The sequence below is a fragment of the Odocoileus virginianus genome, chromosome 8, assembly GCF_023699985.2.
Source record: "Odocoileus virginianus isolate 20LAN1187 ecotype Illinois chromosome 8, Ovbor_1.2, whole genome shotgun sequence".
Lineage (NCBI taxonomy): Eukaryota > Metazoa > Chordata > Mammalia > Artiodactyla > Cervidae > Odocoileus > Odocoileus virginianus.
Window position 1 is genome coordinate 2,498,127 of NC_069681.1, and position 16,121 is coordinate 2,514,247.

The 16,121-nt window shown below is 37.8% G+C and overlaps 1 protein-coding gene across 5 annotated transcripts in view; it reads left to right on the top strand.

Annotated features, from left to right (window-relative positions):
• Positions 1–16,121, top strand: part of DIAPH3 (diaphanous related formin 3) — a 549,655-nt gene that overhangs the window by 395,322 nt on the left and 138,212 nt on the right. For 4 of the 5 annotated variants that reach the window (XM_070471157.1, XM_070471160.1, XM_070471158.1 and 1 more), the window contains 2 exons: positions 12,250–12,345; positions 12,805–12,864. In XM_070471157.1, coding sequence (XP_070327258.1) covers positions 12,250–12,345; positions 12,805–12,864 — 156 coding nt within the window. The remainder of the gene's footprint in view (positions 1–12,249; positions 12,346–12,804; positions 12,865–16,121) is intronic. The other variant, XM_070471159.1, reaches the window with a different exon arrangement.

Below are 16,121 nucleotides of genomic sequence, written 5' to 3' on the forward strand. Positions count from 1 at the left end.
CAGAGATGGTGGGAGTAAAAAGGGGAGCTCTGGAAGCACATTCGAAATGAACACAATGGAAGATGTTCACACGTTGCAAACAGCTGTGAACTGTTCACATTATGTATTAGTTGCATATTAGTTTGCCTTGTGGCTTCACCCTCAGCTCTCTTTTCTTATATCTACACACACCCTTCCTAACAGAGCTGATGCTTTGTCGTAATACCAATGATGCTGCTAAGTCACGTCAGTCATATCCGACTCTGTGGGACCCCATAGACAGCAGCCCACCAGGCTCCCAGTCCTGGGAGTCTTCAGGCAAGAATACTGGAGTGGGTTGCTATTTCCTTCTCCAGTGCATGAAAGTGAAAAGTGAAAGTGAAGCCTCTCAGTCATGTCTGACTCTTCGCAACCCCATGGACTGTAGCCTAGCAGGCTCCGCCATCCATGGGATTTCCCAGGCAAGAGTACTGGAGTGGGTTTCCAATGATGATCACAGCAAAGATTAACTGTTAAGTTCTTATGATGTGCCAGGAACTCTGTTGAATGATACACATGATTTAGCGCCTTTAATCCTCTCAATAATCTTATGAAGTAGGCGCTATTATTAGTCACACATTAAAGTTGAGGGAAAAAGAATGGGGGTTAGTAAGGTTAAGTACTTTGCCCAGTCACACCAATATTCTAATTGGAAAGCCAGAATTTAAATACAGGTTGTCTAAATTCAAAACTTGTATTCACTACCATTTCGCTATGCTTATGCATTATTCGATATCTCTGAGACCAGTATGCTTCTAAAAGTTCAATCTATTATTAATAGTATAACCAATTCTTCTCCCCCAAGTTTCAAACCTGTAAGCCTTCTAGACACCATTAATCAACCTGTAGTTGGATATCTCATGATCATCTCAACATATACAAACTGAATTCTTCTCTTGGTTCAGGCACATTGTACCATGAAGCAAAAATATTTCAGTACTTGGTGAATAATACCAACTTATATCCAATTGGCTGAATCAGAAACTTGCATATTAGCCTCAACTTTACTTTGTAATACGCACATCCACAAAAACCAAGGTTTTTCTGTTCTTTGTTCTTTTTCTTTTCCTTTTTCAACACTTTTGCTCTTTATCTGGTTCCTGCAATTGCGTTTTTCCTGGATTTAAGTCACAAAAGGGAGAGGAACCAGAGATCAAATTGCCAATATCCGTTGGAGCATCAAAAAAGCAAGAGAGTTCCAGAAAACCATCTACTTCTGCTTTATTGACTACGCCAAAGCCTTTGATTGTGTGGATCAGAGCAAACTGTGGAAAATTCTTCAAGAGATGGGGATACCAGACCACCTGACCTGCCTCCTGAGAAATCTGTATGCAGGTCAAGAAGCAACAGTTAAAATTGGACATGGAGCAACAGACTAGTTCCATATCAGGAAAGGGGTATGTCAAGGCTGTATATTGTCACTCTGCTTATTTAACTTACGTGCAGAGTGCATCATGTGAAATGCCAGGCTGGACGAAGCACAATCTGGAATCAAGATTGCCGGGAGAAATATCAAAAACCTCAGATATGCAGGTGATACCACTCTATGGCAGAAAGTGAAGAAGAACTAAAGAGCCTCTTGATGAAAGTGAAAGAGGAGAGTGAAAAAACTGACTTAAAACTCAACATTCAGAAAACTAAAATTATGGCATCTGGTCCCATCACTTCATGGCAAATAGATGGGGAAGCAGTGGAAACACTGTTAGAATTTATTTTGGGGGGCTCCAAAATCACTGCAGAGGGTGGAGATCTCCATTGCCTCACTCTCCATTGTGTATTGGGCCTTTTGTTACCTGTCTTCTTTCCCTTGTCATAGGAAAGCACCTTTAGGTCAAGAAGCAGCCTCTTCTCTTCTCTTCCTCCGTTTTGGTTGTCTCTTCCTGTTAGGAATTTTTTAGATTTTTCATACTTACCATTGTGGACTTGTAGCCTGCCAGACTCCTCTATCATGGGAATTTCTTTTTTTTTTTTTTTTTTTCATGTTTAATATTACATTACTTTTTATTTTTTTTATTTTTTTTTTTCCCATTTATTTTTATTAGTTGGAGGCTAATTACTTTACAGCATTGCAGTGGTTTTTGTCATACATTGAATTAGCCATGGATTTACATGTATTCCCCATCCCGGTCCCCCCTCCCACCTCCCTCTCCACCCCATCCCTCTGGGTCCTCCCAGTGCACCAGGCCTGAGCACTTGTCTCATGCATCCAACCTGGGCTGGTGATCTGTTTCACCCTAGATATACATGTTTCGATGTTGTTCTCTTGAAACATCCCACCCCCGGGTTCTCCCATAGAGTCCACAAGTCTGTTCTATACATCTGAGTCTCTTTTTCTTTTTTTGCATATAGGGTTATCGTTACCATCTTTCTAAATTCCATATATATGTGTTAGTATACTGTAATGGTCTTTATCTTTCTGGCTTACTTTGCTCTGTATAATGGGCTCCAGTTTCACCCATCTCATTAGAACTGATTCAAATGAATTCTTTTTAACGGCTGAGTAATATTCCATGGTGTATATGTACCACAGCTTCCTCATCCATTCATCTGCTGATGGGCATCTAGGTTGCTTCCATGTCCTGGCAATTATAAACAGTGCTGCGATGAACATTGGGGTGCACGTGTCTCTTTCAGATCTGGTTTCCTTGGTGTATATGCCTAGAAGTGGTATTGCTGGGTCATATGGCAGTTCTATTTCCAGTTTTTTAAGAAATCTCCACACTGTTTTCCATAGCGGCTGTACTAGTTTGCATTCCCACCAACAGTGTAAGAGGGTTCCCTTTTCTCCACACCCTCTCCAGCATTTATTTCTTATAGACTTTTGGATAGCAGCCATCCTGACTGGCGTGTAATGGTACCTCATTGTGGTTTTGATTTGCATTTCTCTGATAATGAGTGATGTTGAGCATCTTTTCATGTGTTTGTTAGCCATCCGTATGTCTTCCTTGGAGAAATGTCTGTTTAGTTCTTTGGCCCATTTTTTGATTGGGTCATTTATTTTTCTGGAGTTGAGCTGGAGGAGTTGCTTGTATATTTTTGAAATTAATCCTTTGTCTGTTGCTTCATTTGCTATTATTTTCTCCCAAACTGAGGGCTGTCTTTTCACCTTGCTTATAGTTTCCTTTGTTGTACAAAAGCTTTTAAGTTTCATTAGGTCCCATTTGTTTATTTTTGCTTTTGTTTCTAAAATTCTGGGATGTGGGTCATAGAGGATCCTGCTGTGATTTATGTCAGAGAGTGTTTTGCCTATGTTCTCCTCTAGGAGTTTTATAGTTTCTGGTCTTACATTTAGATCTTTAATCCATTTTGAGTTTATTTTTGTGTATGGTGTTAGAAAGTATTCTAGTTTCATTCTTTTACAGGTGGTTGACCAGTTTTCCCAGCACCACTTGTTAAAGAGGTTGTCTTTTTTCCATTGTATATCCTTGCCTCCTTTGTCGAAGATAAGGTGACCATAGGTTCGTGGATTTATCTCTGGGCTTTTTAATTTGTTCCATTGATCTATACTTCTGTCTTTGTGCCAATACCATACTGTCTTGATGACTGTGGCTTTGTAGTATAGTCTGAAGTCAGGCAGATTGATTCCTCCAGTTCCATTCTTCTTTCTCAAGGTTACTTTGGCTATTCGAGGTTTCTTGTATTTCCATACAAATTGTGAGATTATTTGTTCTAGTTCTGTGAAAAATACCGTTGGTAGCTTGATAGGGATTGCATTGAATCTATAGATTGCTTTCGGTAGTATAGCCATTTTGACAATATTGATTCTTCCAATCCATGAACACGGTATATTTCTCCATCTGTTTGTGTCCTCTTTGATTTCTTTCATCAGTGTTTTATAGTTTTCTATGTATAGGTCTTTTGTTTCTTTAGGGAGATATACTCCTAAGTATTTTATTCTTTTTGTTGCAATGGTGAATGGTATCGTTTCCTTAATTTCTCTTTCTGTTTTCTCATTGTTAGTGTATAGGAATGCAAGGGATTTCTGTGTGTTAATTTTATATCCTGCAACTTTACTGTATTCATTGATTAGCTCTAGTAATTTTCTGGTAGAGTCTTTAGGGTTTTCTATGTAGAGGATCATGTCATCTGCAAACAGAGAGAGTTTCACTTCTTCTTTTCCTATCTGGATTCCTTTTACTTCTTTTTCTGCCCTGATTGCTGTGGCCAACACTTCCAAAACTATGTTGAATAGTAGTGGTGAGAGTGGGCACCCTTGTCTTGTTCCTGATTTCAGGGGAAATGCTTTCAATTTTTCACCATTGAGGGTAATGCTTGCTGTGGGTTTGTCATATATAGCTTTTATTATGTTGAGGTATGTTCCTTCTATTCCTGCTTTCTGGAGAGTTTTAATCACAAATGGATGTTGAATTTTGTCAAAGGCTTTTTCTGCATCTATTGAGATAATCATATGGTTTTTATCTTTCAATTTGTTAATGTGGTGTATTACATTGATTGATTTGCGGATATTAAAGAATCCTTGCATTCCTGGGATAAAGCCCACTTGGTCATGGTGTATGATTTTTTTAATATGTTGTTGGATTCTGTTTGCTAGAATTTTGTTAAGGATTTTTGCGTCTATGTTCATCAGTGATATTGGCCTGTAGTTCTCTTTTTTTGTGGCATCTTTGTCTGGTTTTGGAATTAGGGTGATGGTGGCCTCATACAATGAGTTTGGAAGTTTACCTTCTTCTGCAATTTTCTGGAAGAGTTTGAGTAAGATAGGTGTTAGCTCTTCTCTAAATTTTTGGTAGAATTCAGCTGTGAAGCCATCTGGTCCTGGGCTTTTGTTTGCTGGAAGATTTCTGATTACAGTTTCGATTTCCTTGCTTGTGATGGGTTTGTTAAGATCTTCTATTTCTTCCTGGTTCAGTTTTGGAAAGTTATACTTCTCTAAGAACTTGTCCATTTCTTCCAAGTTGTCCATTTTATTGGCATAGAGCTGCTGGTAGTAGTCTCTTATGATCCTTTGTATTTCAGTGTTGTCTGTTGTGATCTCTCCATTTTCATTTCTAATTTTGTTAATTTGGTTCTTCTCCCTTTGTTTCTTAATGAGTCTTGCTATTGGTTTGTCAATTTTGTCTATTTTTTCAAAAAACCAGCTTTTAGCTTTGTTGATTTTTGCTATGGTCTCTTTAGTTTCTTTTGCATTTATTTCTGCCCTAATTTTTAAGATTTCTTTCCTTCTACTTACCCTGGGGTTCTTCATTTCTTCCTTCTCTAGTTGCTTTAGGTGTAGAGTTAGGTTATTTATTTGACTTTTTTCTTGTTTCTTGAGGTAGGCCTGTAATGCTATGAATCTTCCCCTTAGCACTGCTTTTACAGTGTCCCATAGGTTTTGGGTTGTTGTGTTTTCATTTTCATTCATTTCTATGCATGTTTTGATTTCTTTTTTGATTTCTTCTATGATTTGTTGGTTATTCAGAAGCGTGTTGTTTAGCCTCCATATGTTTGAATTTTTAATAATTTTTTTCCTGTAATTGAGATCCAGTCTTACTGCACTGTGGTCAGAAAAGATGACTGGAATGGTTTCAATTTTTTTGAATTTACCAAGACTAGATTTATGGCCTATGATGTGATCTATTCTGGAGAAGGTTCCGTGTGCACTTGAGAAAAAGATGAAGTTGATTGTTTTGGGGTGAAACGTCCTATAGATGTCAATAAGGTCTAGCTGGTCCATTGTGTCCTTTAAAGTTTGTGTTTCCTTGTTTATTTTCTGTTTAGTTGATCTATCCATAGTTGTGAGTGGGGTATTAAAGTCTCCTACTATTAATGTGTTACTATTAATTTCCTCTTTCATACTCGTTAGTGTTTGCCTTACATATTGCGGTGCTCCTATGTTGGGTGCATATATATTTATAATTGTTATATCTTCTTCTTGATTTGATCCTTTGATCATTATGTAGTGTCCATCTTTGTCTCTTTTCACAGACTTAATTTGAAAGTCTATTTTATCTGATATGAGTATTGCGACTCCTGCTTTCTTTTGGTCTCCGTTTGCGTGGAATATTTTTTTCCAGCCCTTCACTTTTAATCTGTATGTGTCCCTTGCTTTGAGGTGGGTCTCTTGTAGACAGCATATATAGGGGTCTTGCTTTTGTATCCATTCAGCCGGGAATTTCTTAGGCAAGAATACTGGAGTGGGTTGCTATTTCCTTTTCCAGGAGATCTTCCTGACCCAGGGGTCAAACCTGGGTCTCCTGCATTGCAGGCAGACTCTTTACCATCTGAGCCATGAAAGGATCCACGATGTGGTTTCTACAGATTTCTAAATAAATAACAGTATGCTTACAGCACAGTAAGTGATCCTCCCCCTCACCCTCTCAACTCCCACTTCCCAGAGGCAACCACTTTTAATTCTTCGGTCCCTCTTTTTTTCCTGATATTTACCTCTTCTTTATTTCTAGTAGTATACTTAGGCTATCACTTGTCAGCTCTTCACTTTAGCCGTTGAGTTCCTAAGTGGCAGAAAGTTTAGTTCCTCTGTGCCTCTCCCCACTTGCACGTCCTCATTGCACCCTTCCTCCTTTGCCTCCGTGGCCATCACCTTGTAGCTGTCCATACTTGATGGTCAGAGAAGAGCCAGTGAGTGCAGGAGGCACAGGAGGCCTGGGTTGGATGTCTGGGGTTGGAAAGATCGCCTGGAGAAGGCAGTGGCAACCCACCCCAGTATTGTTGCCTGGAGAATCCCATGGACTGAGGAGCCTGGCGGGCTACAGTCCACAGGATGGCAAAGAGTCGGACACGACTGAACTTGCAGACATACATCCATAATAGTGCAATGATGTCAGTATTCCTCACCCCTCTGGTTAGTATTCCATGATTGCTTCCTGTAGGACAGCAATATTATCTCTAGGTTTATACTAGTAATTGACAAAAATTGCTTGGTATTTGTATATACCTATCATTGTTCTCTTCAACTTTCTGACAGGTCTGTGAAATAAGAAAGAATATTTTTGTAAATGGCCCATCCCAGCAGATTTGCTTTTAGTTTCTTGGCCCCCTTTCTCTCCTGTAGCCTGCTTGTCTCCCTTGTGATCGCCTTAACAGAGCCCCTCTCTGCCTATCCCCACATCCTCTTGACTCTTCTTTAGAAACATCTCATCTTTAACTCTCCCTTCTGTTTCCCTTGAAACCAAGTGACTTTTTAAAATATGATTTAGAAATTAAGCAAGGTGATATGTTGTTCTGACAAAGCACAGCTTTGACTATTGCAGTTAGTCTATTTATTTAAAAGAGTTTTCACAGCAGGAGAGAGGCTATAAATATTTTGAATATCAATTGACTTGTAGTTAAAGAAATTGAATTCTAGTCTATGATAAAAATGGCTAATTTTAATTTCTCTGGTTTGTATTAGAATAATGTAAACATGAGTCATTTAAATACTTTTCCTGAGTCTGGAAGATCCCTTAAGAAGGAAATTGCAATCTACCTCAGTCTTCTCACCTGAGAAATCCCATGGACAGAGGAGCCTGGCAGGCTATAGTGAGTGGGGTTGCAAAGAGTTGGACACCACTGAACAACAAAAGATCAGCAGCAAAATACTTTATTATACCTCACTTCTTTAACTCTTGCCTTAGTATCTGCGTTTCTTCTGCCAGATGTGTTGTTCCCTCCCCAGTCCCTGCTATGGCCCTCTCATGCTTGTTCACCAGGTTTTAATTCACTGGGAGAACTTACATCTCCGATATAACCCTCCATACCTAGCACACTTTTCCACTTCTGGAGAGCTGAAAACACCTCTTGTTAATTCTTGGGACCTAGATATCTTGAATGCCTAGTAATATTCTGGCACATCAGAGCCCTCAGTAAACGTGTGTCAAGTAAAAATTTTAAATGCATTTTCAGCATTTGGAAAAACATGTTTATTTTGTGTCCACATCTTACCCATTGGATTATTTTAAGAGTCGTATTTCTGAACCGAACTTCCCATAGAAATGATGTTATTCAAAGGCATAATTCAATATGCTATAAAAGAGTTATTTAATTTATAATGTATCTGAAACAATACTTAGAACATAATTGAATATTACATAAACTGCCTATAGTATACCATGGAGTTCGTTTATGAATTTATTTCCATACATTTTTGTATCACTTAGCAATTTACCAAGTGCTTTCATTTGTATAATTTCATTTGATCATCTCCTGAACCATGGGTATGTATTATTGCTATTACGCATCTCAGGAATGATTACGTAGCCAGTTGACAGCTCAGACTAGAATGCAGGTCTTCTTACTCTGATACTGTATAATTTCCATTATAGGAGTGGGTAATAGAAGCCAAGCAAAACTGTTAACACTGGGGAATAAGTCCAGGGACAGAAGTTCCAGGTAGAGCCTGATGGATGGGAGAGAATGTTTGTGGAGAATCACAGGTAGTTGCCTTTAGTGGAGGAACAGGTTGTGATGTTGGAAATCAGAGATATGATTTAAAGAGCAATTGGAGTCAGTGTCAGGGCCAAGTGAACGAGTTGGGACTTTATGTTGTGGGAAGTGAGTGATTTTGAAAATTTGTGACTAGGGGATCATAATTCTGCTTCAGTGCTGTATGGAATGAATTGAATTAGGGAGAAACTAGAAGCAGTATCATTTCAGGCAACACATACAGTATTTCAGGTGAAAAACAGTTCAGTTCTGGACCACTGACATTAAGTTTAGTCAGAAGAGGAAACAGCAGCTCGCTTCCTGGGATATTGGCAGGTGCTGAACGGACATGTGAGACCAGGGGGAGGAGGGAGCCAGTCAGCGTTGTTGACTTCTGTCATGACTTCTGTTCTTCTGTGTGGGGACTCCTTCCAGCTGACCACACCCGTGCTTCATTTGCTGATAGAGTCAACATACATTGGTAAACACTTTCTTTGCTAGATGTTAAATGAAAGCCATAATCCTTGCCCTCAGTGAACCAATAGCCTCGTGGTAGAAATGATCACATAAACAATATTATAGAGGATTTATTGATATATGTACCTCAAGCCGTTAGGACACAAAAAGGCACCCAGTTCAGCATATATAGGTCAGGAAAGGATATTTAGTTGTCTGTCTGGAAGGAGAAGAAGATAGCTTGGTGAAGAAAGCAGGAAGGATGCTCTATGCAGACAGAAGAGCATGATCGAAGGCATGAAATTGAGGACGTGAGACTGTGGGTAGTTGTTTAGTGAGCTTGACCACATCAGCATCTATCTCCCAAGAACAGTGGCATCATCCTACCTGACCATAATATAATTTTCACACTCAAGTGACTGGTGGTGGTGGTGGTGGTGGTGGTTTAGTCGCTAAGTCGTATCCAACTCTTGTGACCCCATGGACTGTAGTCCGCCAGGCTCCTCTGTCCATGAGATTCTCCAGGCAGGAATACTGGAGTGGGTAGCCATTTCCTTCTCCAGGGGGTCTTCCCCACCCGGGAAGCAAACCCAGGTATCCTACATTGCAGGCATATTCTTTACCGACTGAGCTACAAGGGAAGCCTCAAGTGACTAACATTGGTATAATATAATTATTTAATACCCAACACATTTTAAAATTGGGCTTTCACAATAATGTCATCTGTGACTTTTTTGCATTGCAAGAGCTAATCAGAGATTCTGTGTTGCGTTTAGTTGTCATGTCTTTTTAATCTCCTCTAACATAAAATGCTGTTTCCCTAACCTTTTCTTCTCTTTTTTTTCTTTCTTTGTCTTTCATGACATTGATGACTTTTAAGAACCTAGACTAGTTGTTTCACAAAATATTGTTTCCTTACATTTAGATTTATATTTCTGCACAGGTTATATTGTGTCCATTTCAGTTGATGACCTCAGAAGACAGTTGTTGTCCATGTACCCCACTGGTGATGTCAAATTTGATTATTTGGTTAAGGTGTTATCTGTGAGTTTTCTCCATGCCATGTTCCTCCATAACCTCACATACAATAGTTTTTGTAACCATTGATGATTTCTGCCTAATTAATTCTTATTGTGTGAGTTGTAATATGGTGAATTTTCTTTTTTCAATAGAGCTTTTTCTTCCCCTTTTTAAATAAAATTTAAAATGTTTAGTGTCAGTATGGATTCATGATTCTTTTTTCCAGTGTATAATAATGCATTCTCATCATTACCTATTCAGTGTTCAGACTGTCCTATATTTGGCTAAGGCTATTCTTCCTTCCCTGCTAGCTAAGGCTTCCCTGTTAGCTCAGATGGTAAAGAATTTGCCTGCAGTGCAGAAGACCTGAGTTTGATCCCTGGATTGGGAAAATCTACTAGAGAAGGGCATGGCAGCCCACTCCAGTATTCTTGCCTGGAGAATCCCATGGACAGACCATGGAGTTGTAAAGAGCTGGACGTGACAGAGTGACTCACACTTTCACATTTGCTTTCATTCTTCAGTCTGGCCCCTCCCCCCATCTGTCTTTGAGCCCTTTCTTATTTTCTGGCACAACTGTGTTTTCCTGACTCATTTCATTCTTCCTTGATCTCAGCCCTAGAAACAGCCATTTTTGTAAGTATTGCAGTTCCTATCAGTGAGAAATAATATTTAGAAGCCAAGATTTGAGGGCCGGGTGTGCTCACTGCTCCTGCAGTGTCATTACTTCTTGGCTCTTTGGGACTGCGAAGCTAGAGAAGCACTTTTCTAAAAGCTTGAGCTTATCAGGTACCTTTCTGTCTAATCCAACACTTCACGGTTCTTCCTTGCCTTCTCCTGCTCTGTATTTGTGTTTCCCAGCAAGCATCCATGTTCTGCATCAACATGTCTACCCATCTGCTCAGGCTTATAATACTCATGTAATAGTTTCACAATCACTTCATCGATACTACTGTCAACAGCAAACTTACCATAGAAAGTTCAAAGTTTCCTTTTACTAATGAGATATATTCACAACTAATATCACACTAATGAGATATATTACATATTTAGCTTTACCTGCAGTTCTTTCTAGGAAAAATGTAGTAGAGTTTGAGTGTAAATTTCCAAGATTGCTAGGTACTAATTAGAATATCTGAAATATTTAATATATTTTAATTAAAATAGCCATCAAACCACTTTAGAACTAAATTTACATGTAAGTTAACAACCTCCAAATACTCTATTGTTCACCCACCTTTTTTCACATTATACCTATGAAGTTTAGTACTTTTCTAAAAATGAAACAGAACCAGATTGCAAATGGCCGATACGTATTTATATTTATATATCTGTTTATAAACTGTAAATGAGTATGTTATTTGTACTCTACTGAGTTCGTTTGTCATATGTTCACTAGAAAAGGATTGCATTTCAAAAAAGAAATAAAAAATCCAGAGGAAAATAGTTATGTAGTATTTTAGACATGACTGTGTACCAGTCATACAACTTCATATAGACTGCCTGAAAATAACTACTCTCTCAGGGAGCAGAAAAAAAAAAATCTTTGACATTTCCATGGATTTAGTTTGAACCAGTAATTTCTTTGAACCCTCCCCCCCCCCTTTTTTAACAGCTTCCTTTAAAAAGCATTTAGCATGGACGTATGTAATTATAGATTATTACAAAATAACTAAATACAGAGAGTTGGCTCTGTATCCAGAATCTCATCAATTATATGTAGAATATTAGTTTAAACTAATCATAATGTGTTTCTATCCTTCAGATTTTTCAGAGCCTCTTTTGGTTTATTTTTCATTAAAAAGACAAACTTTTCATACTTTCTGTAAAAGTTTGTAGTGATTGTTCTGTGTCACTGAAAGTCTGGGGACAATTATCCTCTGATATGAAGCATCAGCTGTTGGGAGCATGTTCACAGAAGTTGGCCTGGAAATATAATTTTGTACAATAAATTTAGACAGCAGAATCTCTATAACAACAGAAACATTCTCCCACACCTGGTCGATTTTAGAATAGGAGCTGATGCCTTGAAAATAACCCATTTCTACAAGGGAAATGTGATTTATGATAACCCGAGACACAGATATGACTAGACCCACATTCCATTTAAAGTTATTGTGCCACCAGACTATAAAAACAGTGCTCTAAAGTGAATCAGTGGAATTTGGTTCTCTTTAGTGGACAGTGGCAGAGGCACTAATGAGACAGATTTCATTAAAAGATATTTGATTTCTGGGGGAGTTAAAGTCCTTTCATATTTTGAAATTGCTGGCTTAGACCTGGCATCTGACTTTCTTCCCCCTACCATACCATCACCAGTTCCTGCACGTGCTTTGACATTGCTATGGTAACCCGGAGGGATGATGGAATTCCCGGCTTCTCTTTTCACAGAGGGTGATGAGACAGGAGTGATGGATAGTCTGCTGGAGGCCTTGCAGTCGGGGGCTGCCTTCCGCGACCGAAGGAAAAGGACACCGAAGCCAAAAGGTGAACATTATGCTTCTTTCATGCTACTTTCTAGGGAACTGTAACGAAGAACAGCACTCCCCTTCTTTATAATTCTTTTAAAGTCATGTGTCACGAACGTAGTGCTGTGGGCAGCAACTCTTCAGGAGTTTTCAATGACAAGTGTCGGAAAGAAGCGTTCCACTTGGCCAGTGTCACTGGCATGTTAACAAATCAACGCGCTGAGCCTGGGAAAGCCTGATTAGTGAGACGGGCCTCGTCTAAGGGACCATATGTACCTTATCCCAGTGGAGTTCACAGTAGCATAGTTAAATGAGAAGTAAAAGTCATAACATTACTGCTTCAAGTATATCAGGGTATTGAAGCATTGCTTCGCTTCCGGAAATACTTAACCTTGGAAAAATGTCTAATATTGTTATACTTTCTGAGATGAACAGAGCTCTATATTAAGTTTCTTTTATGTATATGTATTTTTAACAGATATTCGGCAGAGTCTCAGTCCAGCATCTCAGAGGCCTATTCTGAAAGTTTGTAACCATGGTAATAAACCGTATTCATAAATTGCACATTCTTCTTATCTACTTTTATCCTGTTGATCTGTGATTGTAGTAGGCTGCTGTAATGGTCTTGAGTTTCAGTGTGACTAAAATAGTAAAACTGTGTGGATGTACATATTTGCGATGAGATTGTAAACTCAGATTTTCCATCCCTCCATTAGTGCCTGGAGGTAGTGTCACAGAGTCTTCTTTCAGGTCTCAAGGGCAAATTTTGCTTTTATTATTATTATTTGAAATTACCTCACACATATATAATCAGTGTTGTCCAATGTCTCCTTTCAAAAACTTTGTTTTCTCCTAATCCTGTTTTGAGCAGTGTATTTACTTTACATTAAGATGCAGTTTGAAATACTGAATTGTCACCTCTTTTACTCTACCATATTTGCCAGTACAGTGTGAAACACTGTGACCAACTCTGTGGCCAAATCTTTAACACAGATGAGCTTCATGTGGTATTATTGTGGAAGGATGTACTAGAATCACTAAGAAAGGTGAGTTACCTTAGTCTCCAGTGTGTATCTGAGACTGGCTCCTTCCGTACATCCCCAGCTGGCTCCTGAACCCCCGGCTCATGGAGCCCTCTTTCTGTCTTCAAGACGCCGTTTTGTGTGGGTTGGATTTTATTTACTTTGGCTTCCTTTCTCTCACTGTTATGTATTATGGTTTCTGCTTCCCTTTCCTAGTCAAAATCAAATTCATCCATCGTGACTGACATTTATTCAGTGAGGTGTTAGCAAAGTTTACTAGATTTATAAATGAAAAGATACTTGACAGACTTTATTTGGGTTGTTTTGAGTACAGATGAGTTAACGTTCTAGAAGTATTAATGTGTGACTGAATAGAGAAACTTATGTCGGATTTCTAGAGTAACCTAAAAAGAATATGAGGTAAATAAGAAAGGAGCATGAATGTAATGATCTTTTACTAGCTGTGTAGATGCTTACTGATCAAGATGAAGTATACATAATAGTTGCTTAATAAATGAAAGAAAAGGTAAAAAAATGTACACCAAAATTTTAAATAGATCTTTTGACTTTTTTCAACAGTTTGTTTTTATTGTTTTGCTTTTAGCTATTCTAGAAATAGGAAGAAAAAATTGTACTAAGTCAGAAAAATTCATTGTGGATAATTAATTCCTAGCTTTGGGTAATTATTTACTAAATATTGGCAAAAAGTGTGTAGAGGATAGAGAAACTCAGAGAGGCCGAGAACTTTCTAAGAGTACAGAGCTACTTAGTGACACAACTGTAACATTAGTGTTGATTCCCATCATGTTTCTTATTTGATTGCATATGTGTACTTAGATTTTTAAATTATTATTATTAATGCAATATGTGAAATAACTCAGCCTGCATTGTAAGTCATTGTAGAGAAGACCCAGTCATGATATAATATGATTATAATGGCATATAGATACCCATGCTGTGATTAAGTATTCTGGCTGCTATGAAGGGGAACACTTTTTAAGATAAATTCATATACTGACCTTCAGAAGAACAGTCCTTTTGTGACTATAATTTATACTTAGTAATGTGTCCAGGCTACAAAGGTTTGTCTATAATTATGAATTCTGATATTTTTGGTCCAGATGAAAAAAGCAGGTAAGCATTGCACTTCTCTTTGTATCAAGGCTGATATACTTACTATCTTAAGTCTAAGGTTTTTGTGATAATTAAGCAAGTAAATTATATAGCAAGTCAAGGAGATATATCTTAAAGATCAAATTCTCTGTTCTAAGATAAATATAATCGTTTAAGGCATGTTAAAAACTTATTTTCATTGATATTTATGTTTTCCCTTTATGTTTCTCACCAAGTAGAAAAAAAATTCAAATGACCAGACTGATTTTTAAAGATACATGTGTAATGGAAAATTTATTACACTAGACCTTGACAAATGTAGAATTTGGTTAAGAACATTGCAATAAGGATCATGAGTATTTTTTGAAAAGATAACATTTTAGAATTCATTTTTAAATCTATTTTGAAAAATTACTTTGTTTTCACTAAAGATATTAACCTTACAACTGAACTATGTGATTGAAATGTAACATAAACCCCTTTTGTTTTTTGATTTACTTTCATGTACTTGGAGAAGGAAATGGCAACCCACTCCAGGATTCTTGCCTCGAAAATCCCATGGACAGAGGAGCCTGGTAGGCTATAGTCCACAGGGGTCACAAAGAGTCGGACACAACTGAAGCAACTTCACTTCATGTACTAAAACTAACAACTGATATTTGTATTTCCTAAAAATATATAGTAGTTGATATCTTATTATTTTTAAAAGATCTATGAGATTTTCTACAGTATTTTAAATTTGTTTGCATCTTAATAATAATATTAATAGGCTAATATTTACTACATTACTTTGCTTGTTGAGTTATTTGAGTTAGAAGTATGTTGAAATTCTTTATATGTATCCTCTTTAATCTTCTTAATAATCCTATCAGATAGTCATTGTTTTTATCTCTGTTTTATAGTAAAACATAACCAAAGATTGAACAGGTCTCATAGTTTGCCTCTGGTTCTGTGGCCAAGTTTCAGACATAGGTCTGCCTGACTTCTGAGTCCAGCTTCTTCATCTCTGTGCTATGTCGTGTCTGAACACAGCAACTTGAATCACTTTTTTTCCCTCTTCTCGTCATCCTGAGCCATGTGCGTCCATGTTCTTTCTCTTGTGACATAAATTGATGCCACTGAGATACACTCTCACATGCACTCAGACATTTTCTAGCCTCTGGTCTGTCCCCTCCCTCGTTCCCAGGTAGAACCACTAGCATAGCACTCTTTTATCTGAGGCTTGGATCGCAAGAATAAACCACCTTCTGGAATTAGGACCATTGTTTATCTTTTAATAAACCCTGTATTAAAATATCTATATTAATTTAACAAACTTATACTGTTAAAAAAATCATGAAAGTTTTAGATTATAAATATAGACTTTGTGTGTATGTGTGTGTGTAGACTAGAAAGAGGGGGATTCATCTTTATTTCAGAATGAGAAAATCCTGATAATGTATCCTCTGAGACCTTGGAGCTAAAGTATCACAGGATATATTTTGGCAAAAGATGACCTCAAGCACTCTAACTCCTATAAACCTTACAAACAGAGAAACTGTACACACGGAATAATCCAGCCCTTGTGCAGTGCTAAACCTCTACTCAAAATACTTTCGTTAAAACCTTTAGCTGTTTTATCTTTTGCTTTGTCTGTTAAGACCTAGTAAGAAATCGTGTG